At 44.6% G+C, this 20478-nt stretch overlaps 1 protein-coding gene across 1 annotated transcript; it reads left to right on the forward strand.

Annotated features, from left to right (window-relative positions):
• The first annotated feature begins 1143 nt into the window (after nt 1-1143).
• Nucleotides 1144-19735, forward strand: PGRMC1 (progesterone receptor membrane component 1). The gene is made up of 3 exons (XM_073560973.1): nt 1144-1621; nt 12943-13098; nt 16691-19735. The coding sequence occupies exons 1-3, from the start codon at nt 1351-1353 to the stop codon at nt 16795-16797; spliced, it is 534 nt and encodes a 177-aa protein (XP_073417074.1). The 5' UTR covers nt 1144-1350; the 3' UTR covers nt 16798-19735.
• Nucleotides 19736-20478: the final 743 nt, after the last annotated feature.

A 20478-nucleotide genomic window follows, 5' to 3' on the forward strand; every position in this document is an offset into this window, starting at 1 on the left:
GGTTCACACGTTCAGGTTTTTTTGCGTTTTCGCGGCGGTTTTTACTGCGCGATTTTGCCGCGAAAACGCAAAAAAACAGCATCCCATGCAATCCTATGAGATTCCGCAATGCTGTGCTAATGCTGCGGATTTTCCCGCGGCGGAATTGCATCGCGGAAAAATCCACAGCATGCTCATTAATTTGCAAAATCGCACCCATAGGAATGCATTGTTCTGCTTCCTTTCCCCATGTGGCTGTGCCCACCATGCGAAAAGTAAGCAGAACATTTGCGGATGGTACCCAGGGTCCGGAGGAGAGGAGACTGTCCTCCAGGCTGTGGGTACCATATCCCTGTAAAAAATAGAATTTAAAAAATCGGGTTATAGTCACCTTCTGATGTCCCGCACAGCGTCCTCAGGCTTCAGTGATACACACGGCAGCTTCCGTTCCCAGTAATGCATTGCGATAATGACCTTTGCTGACGTCGCGTCTCGCGATGCTGTAGCGGTCTCGCGTGACTGCGACGTCATCAAAAGTCATTGCCTCAATGCATCACTGGGAACGGGACCTGTCGGAGCATCGCAGCGGCCTAGGGACGCAGCGCGGAACGTCAGAAGGTGAATATAACCCGTTTTATTATCTTTAATATCCTATCTTTTACTATTGATGCCACATAGGCAGCCTCAATAGTAAAATGTTGGTCACACTCGTCAAACACTATGTTTGATGAGTGTGACCAACCTGTCAATCAGTTCTCCAAGCGATGCTACAGATCGCTTGCAAAACGCTAGTTTTTCCACGGGAAAATTGCGGGAATTTAAAATGCGATTTTCCCGTGGAATGGAATTCCGGAATTCTCACGGTAACTTCTGCGGGAATTCCGCTACGTGTGAACCCAGCCTTATGCTTTTCCTCTGACCGTTCCACTCCTGGCTTTGGCTTACAAATACTGATGTAAAAAACTCACCAAATACTCAATGTGTGCACATGTTCTAACATGGATGATCCTAATGACAGGTTCTCTTGCAAAAAAAAAAAGAAGAAACCAACTTCATAGTTCAGTGTTCTCATGTCCCCGCCACTGGCAGTGATTTCTCTCTCCCATGCACACACTAGGACAAGCATATTGTACACCAGTGTCTGTGTGCGACATTTGACCTGGAGCAGTGCACCACGTGAGGAGGGAAGAGCAGGGAACAGCCGCCTCTTCCTGTGAGTGAGCCCGCCTGTGTGCACAGTGCTGCAGGGAGCGCCGCCACCGCCGCCGCCAGTGTGCAGGAGTCCGCGCCGAGCGTGCAGCACAGGTATACAGTGCGTCCAGCAGCCTGTCTGCGGCCCGTCCTGCGCCATCTGACCACTCATTACCGACCATGGCTGAGGAGGGCATCCTGCAAGAGATCTTCACCTCCCCCCTGAATATCTGCCTGCTCGGCCTGTGCCTGTACCTGCTCTACAAGATCCTGAGGGGCGACAGACCCCAGGAGTCAGAGAGCAGAGAGGAGCAGCTGCCCAAGATGAAGAGGAGAGACTTCACCCTGGCCCAGCTGAAGGAGTATGATGGCACCCAGAACCCCAGGATCCTCATGGCCATTAATGGCAAGGTGTTTGATGTGACAAGAGGGAAGAAGTTTTATGGACCAGGTGAGCGATGCTGCAGGGTAAAGAAGGGAACTTTCCTAGAGTCCCTTCTGGATTATCAGGCAGACCTATAGCTCTGGAATCTGCTAGAATAATGTATTTATGTCATAAATAGAATCTGCTATAATCTAATCCTTCTCTGCACCATTGCATTTCCCCAATTATTTCGGACCTGTTGTAATCTGTATGATGATGCATGTATATGAGTAATGTGGCCCCGAGCCCCCCGCAGCACTGTGACCTGACCCTTGCACACATTTCTGCTTGGACTTTTCATTTGTTCTGTTTTCTGCCCAAGCAGAATGTGACCCCTTACATCCTTTATGCCAGGGGTGAGGAATCTTTTTTTCTGCCAAGGGCCATTTGGATATTTATACCATCCTTCGGGGGCCATACAAACTCTGCCCACAAAGTGCATCCTGACGCTGGCAATGGTGTCAGGGCGTAATCTTTCATTGCATACCCTTCAGTGTTCGTTTGTGAACACTGTGCGTGCGCTAACGGTGGTTTCACATTAGCGTTTCAGGGCGCAGCGTCGGCCTGCACACAGCCGCCGCTAATCCCTGCCTCCTCCGGTAGCTCCGCCTAGGGGCGCATGACGCTGCATGCCACCTGCGTCCCCTATCTTTAGCACTGGGGATGCAGGCCGTGCGCAGGTATGCGTTTGGCGGCACATGCGTCCTTTTGACGGTGCGCCGAGCGCACCAAATTGCAACTGGTTGCGTTTGGTGCTGGTCAGCACCCCGTCAAAACGACGCATGTGCCGCCAAACGCATGCCTGCATCCCCAGTGCTAAAGATAGGGGACGCAGGTCGCATGCAGCGTCATGTGCCCCTAGGCGGAGCTACCGGAGGAGGCGCGGCAGGGGGCGGGGGTTAGCAGTGGCAGTGCGCAGGCCGACGCTGCGGCCTGAAACGCTAATGTGAAACCACCCTAACAGAGCAAGAAGAAATTAATGAACCGGTGGCAATCAAAATACAGCTCCCCGCCAAAGCACTGCGGTCCCCCTGCCCGGGGGCCGAATAATAGGTCATCGAGGGCCGTAAATGGCCCGGGGGTGTGAAGTTCCCCACCCCTGCTTTATGTAGACAGACGGAGAGGCGTCCCGACGATTATTATGGGATCAGTCTGGGTTCCTCTTTTTTTTTAGAAAAGAAGCAAATAGTTCTGCATGCACCACTTTGTTTAAAAAAAAAAAAAAAGCATCCGTCAATCAGAGCCCCTAATAATGTATGGGGTCCCTAATCTGTTAACTGATGTAACGGATCACACGTTCCGTGTGTCTATGCCTAAAACGGATCCCAAAAAGCGGACGTGTCTACATAGCCATACCCCTTAGTCATTGTGATATGTGACCTGCAGAGCAGCCAGCTCCAGCCTTGAACTTTCAGACTTATCTAACATGCCTACAGTAAATGTGGACTCAAAGGCGAAGGAGATTAACCCATCAATTCACAAGGTTTGGCCTTTTAACAGCCAGTACAACTTTAATTCTTTTTATGTGACTTTTTTTTATTTTCTCTATTAGTAATTTTTTTTCCTACAAAAAGTGCTTAATTTTTACTTTAATTATAAGTTGCCTTTTTATCAGAATTGGTCATTTAACCTTGGTGGGGGGGGGGGGAAGAAATGTTTTGTTTAATTTTTATTCTCTTTTTATGACGAAAGCTAAAAAAGTTATATATTTCTTATTTATTTTTACTGCCATTGTTCAACAGGTACATTTATATCATACATGTTAGCAAGGCCACATTCAGTATGTTACATCAGTATTTGTAATCCAAAACCAGGAATGGGTGATAAATCCAGAAGTGGTGATGGGTTTCTATTATACTTTTTCCTTTGCTCCACCCCTGATTTTAGTTTACAAATACTGGGGTAAAATACTGACCAAATACTGAACGTGGCCTAAGGGTATGTGCACACGTTGCGGATTTCCCCTGCGTTTTGACACCTGCGGATTCCTATAACGGAAGAGGTGTCAAAAGGCTGCGGTTCCGCACAAAGAATTGACATGCTGCGGAAATGAGCCCGCAGCGTTCATGCTGCGGATTTTTCCGCAGCATGTGCACAGCATTTTTTGTTTTAGGTTCTCTTTAATGCTACTGTACAACGCAGCAAATTCTGCTGTGGATCCACAAGACCAAATCCGCTGCGGATGCGCAGTAGAATCCGCAACGTGTGAACGTACCGTGAGAGTCATTGCATCTGGGGATAGGGCTTTGTGTACTATTCACAGGCATTTATAACTTGTCTTTACTTTATTGTTTTGGTATTAGAATGTTTTTTTTTTTTTTAACAAAAAAGTAAAACCCAAGTGTTTACGCATTCAAACTAAATTTTTTTGTTATAATGAAAAAATAAAATCCTGATAGATAAAAGTTGATTCTTTTCTGCCGTTGTCCAACAGATATTTAGTAAGAGGCATTTCATTGCATATAATCTTATTTATTGTAACATTTATTTACTTTTATTAACTTTTATTTGTAACTTTTTTTAGGTTGATTTTTCACAATTTTTTTTTAAAGATTTTTCTTCATGACACAGCTCTTTCAATCTTACAATATTTTTTTTTTTTTACTAAATGAGTTTGTTTTTTTTATCATAATTGAACACTTATTGTGTGACATAACTTAATGGGGTCCTTATGTTTTTGTTTGCAATCATTATGTATGAATCCGGATTCCAGAGACCTCCTGAATTACTCAGAACGCAGGGTTCGACAGAACTTTTTTTTTTCTTCCTTAATGACTTGTCAGAGAAGGCATTCTGGGGACCTGATTGTTTTAGTTTCAGTTTATTACTAATTTCCCCTCTGGCTGCAGTTTCCATAGCAGCTATTGTTACATGAACAGCTCAGGCAACATAAGGCCGGGGTCACGCTTGCGAGAAACTCGCACAAGTCTTGTGTCTCAATACCCGGCATTGCTGCTGGCACTCAAGACCGGAGTGTGCGGCTGCATGTATTTCTATGCAGCTGAGCGCTCCGCTCCGGAGTGCCGAGTATTAAGATGCGAAACTCGTGCGAGTTTCTCCTAATCATGGCTTTATGGTCAGACTCCAACCCAGTCTATTGTAGAATCTGTCCCCTCATTTTTGCCCTATGAGATGCGGCCCCTGATGTAACCTGAAAGATAAGAAAAACGAGTTAGATTATACTCACTGGGGGGGCGGGGTCCGGTCCAGTGGGTGTCGTTTTTCTTATCTTTCAGGTTACATCGGGGGGCTTATCTACTGCGTTAAGGCCCTTTTACATTTAGCGATGCACCAGCGATCCGACCCGGTCAGGATCGCTGGTGCATCGCTAAATGATTGCTAGTGAGCTGTCACACAGAAAGACCTCACAGCGATGCAGCAGCGACGCAGCGCACGATACTTACCTTTCACACACAGCGATCCTGCGTCCTCCCTCCCGCCTCCACGCGTCGCTCGTTGTCACAGCAGGAAGCTGACGACGAGAAATGGAGCCGGACATTCTCGCGCGATCAGCGATGGACAGCGGGGGAGCCGGTCGGAAGTAAGTATCACACATAGCGATATCGCTATAACGTCACAAAATCGGTGACGTTATAGCGATATCGCTAGTGATATCGCTATGTGTAAAACCCCCTTTACAGAATGCTGTAGATAAGCCCCTGATGGCGGTGGCCTCATCTCATAAGGCAAAAATGAGGGGACAGATTCCCTTTAATGAACGAGTGCAACTGTGATTGTGCAGGCCTACTGTGATTGGTGCATCTTGTGTTAGCAGCAGTGTTACCTGTCATTGTAATCCTGCCTCTATTGATAAGGATCCTGCTGAAAACTCTCCCTGAAAGGACGATATGTATTAAGCCCCCGTCACACATAGCTGCTGAGTCACAAGTTTTGTAACGCAACAGCGACATCGCAGTGTGTGACACCTGTCAGCGACCAGCCCCCCTGCTGGTTATCGCTGATCGTTCCTGAAAGGTCAGGACTTTTTTGGGTCGTTGGTCTCCCGCTGGCCAGCACGCATCGCTGCGTGTGGCAGGTGGGAGAGCAACGACCAGCGATCAGCGCGCTGGTAACCAAGGTAAACCCTTTACTACTATAGGATTAATAATGGATAGGTGTCTTATTAACGCCTCTCCATTATTAACCGGGCTTAATGTCGCCTTACAATAGCAAGGTGACATTAACCCCTTATTACCCCATATGCCACCGCTACACTGCAGTGGGAAGAGAGGGGCTAAGTGCGGATTTCCCCTGCAGTTTTACACCTGCGGATTTCTATAATGGAGCAGGTGTAAAACTGCTGCGGAGCCGCACAAAAGAAGTAACATGCTGCATTTTTTGTTTTACTTAGCTTTAAAGTGTACTGTACACCACTTGCGGTTCTGCTGCAGATCCGCAGCAGAATCCGCACCGTGTGTACATACCCTTATGGCTTTGATGATCACTGCGGATATGAAGCCCATTTTTTCTCATTGTCTTCAGATAGTGGGTGGACAATATGAAAGAATCAAAGAAGCACATGAAAGAGTGAAATGAAGTTTATAGTTGGTAAAAGTAAAAAAAATAGGACTTCTTCACTCATAGCGCTTTTACAGCAATTTTTTGTGCATTAAAAATACAGCATTCTAAGTATCAGCAAATTAAATTAGATTTTTTAAAAAATCACTTACACAGTGCATTTCTAGCCTTGCAATTTTTTTGAGCTACAGTGGGAGGAGTTTTTTTTTTTTTTTTTTTAAACAGTAGCATGTCAATTTTTGCTTCATTTTTTACCCATTCAACTGAATGCATAAAGAAAAGTATCAGAAAACAGGTAGTAAAAAATCTACTTTTTTTCCCCCACATGAAAAATGCTGCAAAAAAAGCATGGTGTGTGCATACCCTTAGGTTGTACTAAATGGACAGCTCCTTCTGTGTTTTTTTTTTTTTTCATTGCTTCTATCCCTAAGGCTTCATTCACTCATCCAGGAAAAAATGGTCTCCGTGTGGTCAGTGTGTCTGTTTCTACCTTCAGTGTGTCCTGAGTGTATGGTCAGTGGCCGGTTTTTACCATCAGTGTGTCCTGAGGGTATGGTCAGTGGTCCGTTTTTACCATCAGTGTGTCCTGAGGGTATGGTCAGTGGTCCGTTTTTACCATCAGTGTGTCCTGAGGGTATGGTCAGTGGTCCGTTTTTACCATCAGTGTGTCCTGAGGGTATGGTCAGTGGTCCGTTTTTACCATCAGTGTGTCCTGAGGGTATGGTCAGTGGTCCGTTTTTACCATCAGTGTGTCCTGAGGGTATGGTCAGTGGTCCGTTTTTACCATCAGTGTGTCCTGAGGGTATGGTCAGTGTGTCCTTTTTACCACATCAGCGTGTGGTTAGTGTGTCTCCTTTACCATCAGTGTGTCCACAGTGTATGGTCAGCGTGTCTTCAATAAAGGACAAAGCTTCTCCAATCCTTGGCAATGGTAGACATTAAAGACATGTGTGCTGTGTACATGTTTTTCATGAACTTATAGAGTTTTTATTGCAACTTTTCATCTGTGATACTGGAAAAAAACTGACCTGTCTCCTTGACTTTTGCCTGTACCATGTGGTCTGTGAAAATACACGGACATGTGAGTAGCCCCCGTAGACTATAATGGGTACATGTTGTATCCATGAAAAAAATGAATAGAAAACGCATGTGCAACACGGACATGTGAATGACTCCTTATGCAAGACCCAAAGAACTGGTTAGGAAAATGGAAAAGGTGAAATACGCACTGACGTGCAGCATAAATTGCCACCACACAGGGCAATGTCCACGGCTGATTCTCCTTCCACGTTGTGTAGAGTTGTCCGTGCGTGCGCACCTCTCTCCATTCACTTGTATGGGGCTTCTAAAAACTTGCCAAACCGTCCTGCAACTTCTCTGATGTATAATTGTAGATTTTAGTATTTGTTGAGCATTTTACCTCAGTATTTGTAAGTGAACACCAGGAGTGGAACAATTAAAGGAAAAGCATAATAGAAACCCGTCACGACTAGGGATGATCGAATAGCTTAGTTTAACTCCTTATTCTAATAGCTATAGCGCTTCCCAAATAGCTGCATCGGGAACCCGGATACCTGGAGCGCTCCTGATGATCAGCAGTTCGGCGCCTCAGCTGCATGTGTCAAGGCTGTATGACAGTCACAACACATGCATGGAGAGCCCAACACACAGGCTATCCATACATGTCTTGTGATTGTCATGCAGCTGAGGCGCCGAACTGCTGATCATCAGGAGCGCTCCAGGTATCCGGGTTCCTGATGCAGCTATTCGGGAAGGGCTGTAGCTATTAGAATAAGGAGTTAAACTAAGCTATTCGCTCATCCCTAGTCACCACTTCTGTATTTATCACCCACTCCTGGTTTTGGCTTACAAAAACTGAGGTAAAGTACTGACCAAATACTGAGTGTGTGAACATGGCCTTATCTGGAGGGCTTGAAATGGGTTTCAAGTTCTTCTAACTGCCACACCTGGTGGAGACCATTGTTTGCTGTGGTGCTTTGGTTTATTTTCTGTTTGTAATCTGCGGATTATTCTATTAATTCTTCAGATAAATGCTGGCAGTGATCGTTCCCCCAGACATTATTTACTAGGAGCTACATAACTCCCGAAATACTTGTGTCGTATTTCATGGTCTTGGCGTAACCTGTTCATCCAGTTTAGATGTTATGGGAGAAATTTCCTATGTATTGGCATGGCTTGATTACATAATGTGAACAGGCAGTGTTGGGGCTACAGTTTGTGATGTGACTTCCCCTAATTCATCTGTCACATGACATTGGTCCATTGACTGTAGTACTAGGGGGGTCTGCATGTGCCCACGTGCCTTGGAGGTCTGCTGTGTCTGTGATCAACCAGGAGCTAAATTCCCATGTTACCATGGATCATAGTTTGGTCTGAGATTCCTACAGACTGTCAGAGCGAAGGTGTCTTATTTTACTTGCAGGTCTAAATAAATATGTACTGGGACTGACCTTTTATTTGCCTCCATAGCCAATTTTGTAAACAAAAAATGTCGTTATATGTGGAGCCACAGGTATAGATCTCAGGTGCACGCTACCTTTTTTTTTTTTTTTTTTTTTTTTTAATCTGGATGTATTTTGAGCCCTACTACGTTTTTTTGACAAGACGCAACATGTCAGTCATTTTGGTGCTTTTGCAGCAAATTTCACCCATTCAAATGAGTGAGGTATAAACACTTGTATTGTGCACAGCTTTTTTTCCTTTCAACACTTTTAGCTTCTGATGCAGAAAAAAACCACTGTAATTATGCAGTATATGAACATACCCTTGCATGCAGATTTGTCCCATTTTCTTGCAGTAAGGTGCTGGGGGGTAACCTGCTTGTGACACATATCGGTTGGATACTGTACCTACTGTAATTACAAAGGCATGCATATCAATTATGTTGCACCAGCGATCCCGACAACGGTATGACGCGGTCAGGATCGCTGGTGCATCACACAGGCAGATCTCACCAGCGACATCGCAGCGGTCGCTACTTACCTGTCAGACGAGGCGATGAAGACGTCCACGCGTCGCCACAGCAGGAAGCCGACGACGAGAAACGGCCCAGGATGTTCTCGCGCCATCAGCGATAACCAGCGGGGGAGCGGGTCGTAGGTAAGTATCAGACATAGCGATATCGCTGCTACATCACAAAACCAGTGACGTTATAGCGATATTGCTAGCGATATCGCTTAGTGTGATGGGCCCTTAAGGGTAGGTTCACATGAGTGTGAAAAAAACAAGTTCCGTGTTTCATCCAAAGAAGTGGGCGTATTTTGTCTTTTTTCTCACTTATCATCCTTGCATTCCGTTTTTGTGCAACAGCAGCCATAAATCATTTCCAAGACCATTTACAGTTCCCTGAGTTACAGACGTGCAATGTATCCGTAAAAATCGGATTGCTACACTGTGGCTCCATATAGGATCTGATTTTTTTTTTTTTCATAGACTTGAATGGGTGAGTCTCTTCTGATTTACAGAATACACTAGTGCATGCAGATTCAGTCCGTGAAAATAAAAATGTTAATTTCCACAGTCTCATTGAATAACATTGGTCCGAGTGCGCTTCAAGTGTTGTCCGTGAAAGAAATGGATAAAAACTACAGTTGTGTGAATGAGTCCTAATGCTAATTCCCGCAGTAGTCACCATTCGTTTAGGTGCTTCCGTAAACAATTTATTAAGGGATGTAATCAATTTATGATTGTTCCATCAAAAGATTTGTCAGTCACATATCCGGAAAATGAAGGGGCTGTAGTATTAATTTATGATTGCTCCCCTTTTACGGATTGTCGGTGCACAGTCCGCCCACTGTGCAGGTTATAGTGAACCTGTCTGCTTCCCTACTTCTCCTAAATCCCTAAACCACCTCAATGGCTTTATGTAAGGCTATTGCTGCATTACAACAATCTTCTATAATATACATGCAACTCAGCGGCAACATCGACATCAGGTCTCTGCATATCTTGGTCTCCCTGGTCATGCACACTATGCCCGTGCCATCGGGTCTCGCATATCTTTGCCTCCCTGGTCATGCACACTATGCCCGTGCCATCGGGTCTCGCATATCTTGGCCTCCCTGGTCATGCACACTATGCCCGTGCCATCGGGTCTCTGCATATCTTGGCCTCCCTGGTCATGCACACTATGCCCGTGCCATCGGGTCTCGCATATCTTGGCCTCCCTGGTGATGCACACTATGCCCGTGCCATCGGGTCTCGCATATCTTGGCCTCCCTGGTCATGCACACTATGCCCGTGCCATCGGGTCTCGCATATCTTGGCCTCCCTGGTCATGCACACTATGCCCGTGCCATCGGGTCTCGCATATCTTGGCCTCCCTGGTCATGCACACTATGCCCGTGCCATCGGGTCTCGCATATCTTGGCCTCCCTGGTCATGCACACTATGCCCGTGCCATCGGGTCTCGCATATCTTGGCCTCCCTGGTCATGCACACTATGCCCGTGAAGCTGGGGAGCGTGTACTTGACTTCAATAATTATAAAAGAAATATCTGCAGTTATTCCAAACATATTCTTTAGGAAAGCTCACATGGAATAGTGCAGATCTGCGCCCCCGATAGCACCGACTGCACAGATAAGAGATTTCATAGCATTTACTTGGATATTTAAGGGATTTGCGAAATGATGAATGGCAGAGAACTTAGACCTTTTGCACTTTGTATCATAGCAGTGGTTCAGATTTGCGGATATGTTATCCGAATAGTCTGGGTGGTTAATGGGTAACATAGGTTAATTAACCTATCACTTTTAATTTTATATAATCTATTGTATTAGGCTATGTGCCCACGTAGCGTTTTTCAAGCGTTTTTTCCCTGAGCAAAACCGCATGCCCTTGCCAGGGAAAACGCATGCGCTTTTTGACACGCGTTTTTGACGCGATTGTTAAGCGTTTTGACATGCGTTTTCCTATGCGTTTTTGCAATTACAGTGTATGTATGCGGAATCGCACGTGATTCCGCACAATTAATGAACATGCTGCGTTTTTTTCCGCTAAGCGTTTCCGTAGCGGAAAAAAACGCACCATTAGCACAACATGTGCGTTTTCCATTCTATTACATTAGATGCATTTCTTAAGCGTTTCCGCAGCAGAAACGCTTGTCTAAAAGCGCTGCGGAAACGCTTAAAAAAACGCAATGTGGGCACACAGCCTTAGTTTGCAGTTCCTAATGTCTTTCTCTAGTATTTGCATCATATTTTGCTATAATGACACATTTATTCTTACTGGTTTAGGGCATATTTTTCCTAAAAGGCAATTTTCATATGGTGCAGGTCTGAGTATTTTGTCCATGATATAGATCGCAAATATGTTTGACGGCTGCCCATCTCGCATTGAAAAAGATCCTTGATTTTTATCATCTGGGCCAAAAATAATCTGCCTAGATTATGGTTCTCAAGGAGATCTTGGTTCTTGTTGTGTCCTGATATTTTAAGAATGATTCCCAGTAAAAAAAAAAGTTGGTCCCCTTCTTTGCTCAGTCTGTTTTAGTCTCTGGCATACAGACATACTGCCATGTAAGAAACCTCTTCTGTGGGGAACGTGTATTCAGAGAAGTTTATCAACTCTTACACCATCTCAGTAATTTAGCAACTGGATATCAGGATTTTTTTTTTGTCTTCTAGACTTTGGTGCTTTGAGACCACGGTGGGCCGACCTGATATAAGCTTTGTGATGGCAACTTACTGATGTATTCCAAAGTCAAAAATGATTGATGCTGTTTCTTTTATTTACCTTTGCTCATCATGGCTTTTGAAATAAATAATAGCAGTTAAAGTAACAATTTTAATTCCAGAAATTCGAAATACACTTGAAAATAAGACACTTTAATATATCTGATAAGAGAAATCTGCCTCTTTCTTCTCTAGGACTGATCATTTTATTCTCAAACATTCTCAATTCTTGGGTAAAATCTGTGTTCAGTGAAGACACTTTCCCATTACCAGAGTAAGAAGTGGTAGTTACTAATGATAAGATTTTACGTAGACTGGAGGGGGAGGAGCAAGAAGCAGAGTTCCTCAGGGGAGGAGCTAGAGGCAGAGCTCTTCCCCTTCCAATCTACATAAAATGTTATCAATGGCAAATATCACCTCCAATCTCAGTAATGTAACAATCTGTCTTCACTGAATACAGATTTTACCCGTGAATTGAAAGTTTGGAGATGAAAATGATCTCTAAGGTGATCATGGTGGCAGATTAGTCAGTATTATACCTAGAAGTAACCAAATTATAGTTGCCTGAAATAAGATGTCTCTGACCGCCAGCTAGATGTGCTCCCATCACCCCCAACATTTATTGCTGCCACCTTTCCCCACAAGCCCAGAATCTGTGACAATACTATTAAGGTAATGTGATGCAGCATATTTGTTCACTGATTGTTAAACAAGCACATGATTTTGCAGGAGACCCTGCACAACTACATGGCCATAAGGATATGTTCACATCTTGATTTTCTTTTTTTTTTTTTTCTAATGCATTCTGGTGTTTTGTTTTTTTGTTTTGCTTTTGTTTTTGTGCTAAGCAGTTGGGGAAAGCTACATTAAAACCACTGAAATAATTGTCATGCCGTGTTTGTGTTGTTTTTTTTAGTATTATTAGAAAAACAGCTTGCGACTGAGATTTTAGACCTTATTCATTTTACTGTAGATTACTGAATGTTTTCCTTACAGAAAAAAAGCTCAAAAAAAAGTGAATAAACCCTTACCATGAGAGCAATGTTCAAAAGTTAAACATGGCTGACACAATGACATTAATTGCTAATTAGTACGATGTATTGCAGAGAAACACAGCTATTTTTTTCTCTTTTCAGAGGGACCTTATGGTGTGTTCGCCGGACGTGACGCCTCACGAGGTCTCGCCACCTTCTGCCTTGATAAGGAAGCCCTGTCGGACACATATGATGAGCTGTCCGATCTGACCGCTTCTCAGAGGGATACGCTGGGAGACTGGGAATCACAATTCACCTGTAAGCTGAAACACTCATTATTGTACATCATTGTGATCGGTGGTGTAACAAGACCTGGCCACAGACATAGCAATCATTACTAATATCATTATTTGGCTTCCAACCAGTAAACCAGGCTCAGGAAAGGTTACACATTTTCATGGTGGTGATTGATGCCATCCTGTAATTACATTATAGGACAAGTCATTACATGTAACAGAAATATTGGTTACGTGTCCATTCTTTATTTATTACCTGTCGCTTTCATAGCAACAACATATTCAACAGCGCTGTACCATCCTTCACATTTGTTCCTGGCTTAGGGCTCCTGAAATTTCCGTATAATTTGGTCTGAGCCCGTACCGAAATGCACGGACCGGCAACGGGTCTCCTGATCCTAGCTAACAAATTTATGAAGCTGTCTCTGGTATGGAGACCTGTGGCCGGTCTTTGCTTGGACGAATTTCCCTTAGGCTATGTGCACATGGGTCGCCCTCCCAGGACTGTGGGGTACTCGGTACCGGGCCGGTGTCAGGGGAATGTATCACAGCAGCGGTGACCCGGTCCGTGGCCCTGGGCGCCCAAGTAATGGGGGAATGTAGTTAATGGAATGGAATAGTTTGTGACGCCACCTGTGGTGCTCGGCAAGGGAGGTGTTAAGCCGATGCTGCATGCAGATCTGCTGGGACTGATGGTATGGTGCAGCAAGGATGTAAAAGCTCCCCACAGGTGAAGCTATAGTCCCAGGGCAGTGTAGAGGTGGTTGGCACGGGGATGTAGCAGTGCCGTAAGGTTAGGAAGCAGACATGACACAGCGAGGTGCAATTTCTGTACCTTTACTTGATAACTGCAGTCCAGGGTCCTGATTACAGATGGTAACAGAGCAGGCTAGCCTGTAAGCAACTCATGGATTCTCTCTCAGCAGACGGGCTGTGCAGTCTCCTTCCTAGCGCTTGTTTGAATGAAGTACTCCAGTACTGAGTTACTCTGAAGTTCCTCCTGTCAGATGTTCCCAAGAACCTTACTTGCACGGCAGACAGCTGTAGCCTATCTCGGGGGCTCCTTTCTCCTGAGTCCCGGCTCTCTGTCCAAGCTGCTGTTGTGCCTCAAGTCTTAGATGGGAGTAGGGCATTTACAGCCTCCTACTCCTCTGGTATCTGTTGTAGGACCGTTAGTATCTGTACAACCGTGGAGACCAGGCTCCAGTTCATGCGCTCACTGTGAGGGAGCTCTCCTTTCCCAGCTCAACCTCCAGCTTCTCTTTACGCGTCTGCACACTTCACCCTCCGCAGACTAACTGACCACTCCTTCCTCTTGGCCCTCAGAGAGCACTCCTCCCCTTAATCCCGGTTCAGAGTTCCCCCTGCTGGCCTGGAGTGGAACTGTGTTGCATGTATGGATTGACTGCGAGAGAGACCCATCATTGCCTCCAAGCCTGGCATTACCCTCCCCTGGAGGAAGGCAAAGCCACTGTGGCGGCCACACACACCCTGCGGATTGGTCTGCGGATCTGTATCTGCGGAACCGCAGGTAAAATGACCTGCGGATTGGCCTGCGGTTTATCACTTCTACAATGGAGGAGATGGTAAACCGCAGCAGAATCCGCAGAAAAGAAGTGACGTCATTTCTTTCTGCGGATTCAAAACCGCAGCTTTTCCGCAGTTAAAAATCCGCAGCATGTGCACAGCAGATTGTAAATCACATAGACTTACATTGTACTGTACACTGTCTGCAGAACTGCTGCGGATCCGCAGCGGCCAAAACCGCAGCGGATCCGCAGCAAAAACCGCAGCGTGTGCACTTAGCCTAACAGTGAAAAATATGCAGACATTAGGCCGGTTTCACACTAGCGCATTTTCAACGCGCGCACGGCCGGGGGTAGCTCCGCCCCCGATCCGGCTCTCTGCCCGGCGTGCCCGCCCCTTCCTTGTAGCGCCGCCTCCTAGCGGACAGCGGCGCCTGCGATCGGCGCACCCTATCTTTAGCATAGGGTGCGCCGATCGTGCGCAGGCCGTGCGCTAGTTGCGCTTTGACCTGTGCTGCGCACTTTTGACGGTGCGCCGTGCGCGCCAAAATCCGAAAAGTTTGATTTTGTCGCGCACGGCGCACCGTCAAAAGTGCGCAGCGCAGGTCAAAGCGCAACTAGCGCACGGCCTGCGCACGATCGGCGCACCCTATGCTAAAGATAGGGTGCGCCGATCGCAGGCGCCGCTGTCCGCTAGGAGGCGGCGCTACAAGGAAGGGGCGGGCACGCCGGGCAGAGAGCCGGATCGGGGGCGGAGCTACCCCCGGCCGTGCGCGCGTTGAAAATGCGCTAGTGTGAAACCGGCCTTAGTTGAATAAAATACAACTTGCCCCAAGGGTTTGCATGCTGAGATTTTTTTGGTTTCAATGTCAAACGTAGTATAAGCTGTTTGGATACAATTAACCAATTGTAGCAAATTAGGTATTCCCGTCTGTGAGGTCTTCCCTGTATTCACTGTTTGCATGCTATCTCGTTTTACCCGGTAATTACATCCGTCTAATATATCTTCAGATGTCTGAACACACAGTGGATTTTATTTGCATCAGTTTTAGTTGAGTTTGGCCTCCATGGAGATCTTTTACTGTCACTATCATGTCCGGGTGGGGTCCCATGGCGTGACAGCCATGTTCCCTCTTACCATGCCCATGTGTGAGGACACTAAAAGCTTACGAAATTGCTGGAAATTCCTCAGTGTTTACTCCAATCCATACACTCTATCGTCCCGCTCCACTGCAGGACTTTACCCTTAGAAAGCTGTCAAATTTGTCCTGCAACAAAACAGATCTTGACTGAATTGACACAAACATGCACCATATAATACAAGAAGAAAAACAAACTATACTGTGAACCCTCCCATAACCCAACTTGTATGAAGTAGTAGCTATGCCAAAATAGTCATTGGGACAAAATGCAAAGTAATGGGCAAAAGCCACATGCAGTCATTTAATTGTAGAGTTTGTTCAGTATCATTTAGCATGGGGCTAGACGCTGACATGTATCGCTGAACAAAATTATCTGCGACTTGCTGCCATGCGGCTGATTTACAGCTCTGATTTTCTTTGTTGGTTGTACATGACACAATTGCCATGGACCTCCTTAACCTTTTGTTTCTCCCTGCTGGCTCTTAGATTTGTCCCTGCGTGCGCTTGTAGGGAGAGAACTGTCACTTCGGGGCTGGGAAAAGCAGACAAGTCTACAACGCCGCTCAGTCCATTAAACTGTGTTTTTCTCTGAAATGCTGCATTATGTCAATTAGTGTTGAGCATAAGTGCTCAGTACTCAAGTTAGCATCGGGTGCTCAGGTACGCACTGAGTATCGCGGGTGCTCTAGTACCCGATCCGCATGTTTCACAGTCGTTGGCCAAAAAAAAAAAAAAAAATGCTGGTAATGACCGTGTATGGCAGGCAATCCGTGCATGTTGTTTTTGGGTTATCTAAAATTCTCAAACACGTGGCGTGGGGACTCGAGCATGTATACAATTTTGTGTATTGGTTACTGAAATTTTTGCTTGAACCTTTTTTTCTGTTCTTCCAAGACTTCTACTTGAGAATTTGTCCATTTATTGTCTCCATTGCCCTGTCTTCCAGTTAAGTACCATCATGTCGGAAAGCTTCTGAGAGAAGGAGAGGAAGCCACAGAATATACCGACGAAGAGGACTCGAAAGATTCTTCAGACCAGAAGAAGAAAAACTAAACGAAGACGAGATTGAAGATGACCTGTAACATTCCAGGGCTCGCATTGTGATGGCTCCACAATGTTACTTGCACCGCCGTAATCCCGAATGTTACTGCACAACCCTTATTATATTCCTCTTGGTAGGAGCCCTGTTTAATTCCAAGGCTCTCCATAATAATGTAAGAACATTCTGTCAAACACTAATTACTTAATGCTGTAAATGTCCCATGGGTGGCAATGAATCTTCTAGAATACACGCTTAAGTTTCTCTTAGATATTATTCTAATGCCCTCTCGTTAGCAATAACCTGAAAGATACTAGGCCATTTGCAGTGCTCACTAATATCTAAAAGTAGATTTATTATTTTTTTTATTACTATTTCACTTTTTTTTATTTCTCTAATTAGTTTTTTTTTTTCTTGAGATCTGTGTAACAATTCCCGGTGGGAGCTGCAATGGCCGCAATTAGAGGTTGCGTCTCGGCTTCTTTAGGGAATATTCATTTAACTATGGCAAATCCAAAAATTATTTGCTACAGCAGGAATCGGATGATGACCCTCGGATTCCTGTGGTGGTCTTACAACTCCATGTGCCACAAATTCGCACAAGGATTAGGTAAAGTAGGGCTGGTCTGTAATCAGCAAAAATAGGCAACATGCCACTTTATTCTCCCTTTATTGTTTTTTCGCTATAATTATGCAGAAACCCCATTCACACATTGTATGCTTGCCACTTGTTAGTCCTGAAATCCACATACAATTCTGAGTGAGAATGAGGACTAACATGCCACCCAGCCATATGTTAACACTTCTATTTTACATGGGTGCATTGCCTACATAATATGCCTGATCTGCTATTCATAAAAGCTGCTGATGGACAGGGAATCTGATCTTATATTTTACATGTAACAGTTATACTTGTGAATAGTGAAAGATTATTTGTTGAAATGGACGATTTGTTAATTCTGGATTAGACTTTCTCTCAAGGAGCCGAGCACCTGGGGATGATTGACAGCCGGTGTGTTGAGCTGTATCAGAGACTTTTCTTTCCACCTATATACAGATAAAGAGTTGGATCCAAAATGAAGCCTGGCATAAGCCTAAGAATCAGTGTCGGCAGCAGGTGCTCAGGTGCCTTATTTCTCTTCTGGTTTTATACTCTGCCCCAAAAAATCTTTTTACTCTTGAATTTGCTGTTTCTATATTTTTTTTTTTACAGCTGGCAATGATACAACATGATGCACCTTCTGTACAATGTTATGTAGTGATGGGTACCAGTCGGCATAGATCAAAGATTGGAGCAAGCGCGCGGTGATCAAGAAGGCATATGCCTAAAATATGTACCTCTGCCCATGTGCGGTTCATGTCTTCTGACTGCTGCAGCCAGTCACAGGCTGCAGTGGTCTTTAGAACGAGGAATGGTCATTACTTATGGAGGCAGCACAGATAATCCAACTCCATGTTCAGCAACGGATTTACCCCGAACAACATGTTTGGATGAAATTGTAGTCATGAAATATTAACTTACCATTTGTCATACTACGATGCATACAAAACACTGAAGAGTCAGGATCTGTGCAGACCTGTACATGAATCCTAATAAAATGACTAGGGCCTCACACGGTACATACACTTATTGCAGATATTTTATTTCTAATCAGAAGTTTTCAGTCTAATAGTTATAAAGGATGAAGTGATCTTTTTTGTAGAGACCTGGTGATTTCTTTTAAAAAGTTTGCCTAGGATTAAAGGGAATCTGTTACCTGTGTTTTTTTTTTTTTTACATGTAATCTGATCGCAGCCTGATGTAGAGGCAGAGACTGTGATTCCCGTGATGTGTCACTTTCTAGGCTGTTTATTTCTGTTCCAGTTAAATCAGTGTTTTATCAGCAGGAGAGTATCACTACAAGACAACTGACTGTGGACATCCTAGTCCAACTCTGCCCCCAGCGCAGTCAGTCAATATACAGTGTACACAGTGCAAATCAGTGGTGTGGGTGAGGTTATACAGAGTTCAGCATTCTGAGCACTGCTAGATTCACTGTTTTCTCTGCTGAAGAGCTATCACAACTGCGGCACTAAGTAAACTAAGCGATAAATCGCTGGTTTTGGGGTCTCTCTCCTTACATTATGCTGCCGTCAGATAATTGTAAAAATCTGCTGACAGATTCCCTTAAAAAAATGCCACATCAGTCTCAGAGCAATGTCTGATATTACAGTTCGTCTCCACTCAAGTGAATGTGGTTGAAATGGATAAACAGCACTATGGATGAACAAAAAATAAATCAAATCTAGAACAGTCCCTTTAACATTATTATTTTTTTTTTTTTATATATAAAATGCGATTTAAGCCTGGAAAAACAAAGATGTTCATCCATTTACTGCATAAATGTTAGTTAGTCTTGGGTTTGCCAATGCAAAGGGTTAAATTCACAGCACAATCTTGAATGTAAGGCTTGTTTTATTTGCTGTAATCTTAATATGCAGAACGTTGTAATCCTATGACTGTGGCTGCAGTAGGTTCATCCATTCTGAAGGGTTTTTTTTTTTTTAAACCAAGGTTCCCTTAGGCAGTGTAACAATGTTTGCCTTCTTGTGCTGGGATCCATTCCTGGTTTCGTTGAGAACACATGAGCCTTACAGTTGTTGTTGATCATGTTTAATATAAGTACATCTTCACATCATTCCAGTTGATAGAATTACTTTAATCCAGAAAATCATCACATTAAAGGAAGAAAAAATAATCATTTCATTTTGGTGAATAGAGAAACAATCCAGAGATAAAATGTCCAATCTGAGATATTGAAACGGATATGTTTGCTATAATGTGGCCTACACTTCTGGGAATGCGATGTATTCATGTAGGAATGGGAATATAAGCCATCACGCCTGCTATAATGAGGAGAGCACAATGTGTAAATTCTGTGCATGTTTGGTTAATAAAATGCTCTTTCATAATGTGAATGTTGTTTATTCAGCGCGGTGTAAAGTCTAATGTCTGTGAACCGCTTTACCCTTTATGTGCCAACAGCATTTCACCCGCTTTCCTGGGATGCATTGTAACTAGGTGCACATATCCGATCTGTCAAAAAGTATTACAAGAGCCGAACGCATGGGGTGAAATGATATAACATATACATCAGATCTGCCATCCTGAAAGACTTTATTTACTCCCTTATATAGTACCATTAATTCCATAGCACTTTACAGACATCACTGTCCCCGATGGGGCTCACAATCTAGATTCCTTATCAGTATGTGTTAGGAGTGTGGGAGGAAACCGAAGAACCCGGAGGAAACCCACGCAAACACGGGGAGAACATACAAACTCCTTGCAGATGTTGTCCTTGGTGCGATTTCAACCCAGGACTCCATTGCTACAGAGCTGTAGTGCTAACCACTGAGCCACCATGCTGCTGTCTCAAAATGAAGGCATACGATCATAGAGGGAACCTCCTCTTTATAAGCCAAAATAGAGAGCCACTCTGTAAAAGCGCCTACTATTCTGATGGAGTTATGCCATCGGTGTGTTACATGGATGAACATTCATCTAAATAGCTGCCAGGTTCGGGGTTTTGAGAGACCGCATTGCCATGAGTAGGAGTAAGAAGCAATTACACGAGTGCCTCTCTAGCCACATTTTGAAACGGGCCACCTCTTGTGACCACTAGCCTCTTTAACAGGGCAAGGGCTCATTTACA

Source organism: Dendrobates tinctorius, unplaced genomic scaffold (genome assembly GCF_039654945.1).
Source record: "Dendrobates tinctorius isolate UK_male_01 unplaced genomic scaffold, ASM3965494v1 ptg000309l, whole genome shotgun sequence".
Taxonomy (NCBI): Eukaryota; Metazoa; Chordata; class Amphibia; order Anura; family Dendrobatidae; genus Dendrobates; species Dendrobates tinctorius.

What these genes read in the sequence shown, in the direction of transcription:
- PGRMC1 (XM_073560973.1), top strand. Translation starts at nt 1,351, where the DNA reads ATGGCTGAGGAGGGCATCCTGCAAGAGATCTTCACCTCCCCCCTGAAT. An exon ending in GAAGAAGTTTTATGGACCAG is followed by an intron (nt 1,622 to 12,942) that starts GTGAGCGATGCT and finishes TTCTCTTTTCAG; the next exon opens with AGGGACCTTATGGTGTGTTC. An exon ending in CTGGGAATCACAATTCACCT is followed by an intron (nt 13,099 to 16,690) that starts GTAAGCTGAAAC and finishes CCTGTCTTCCAG; the next exon opens with TTAAGTACCATCATGTCGGA.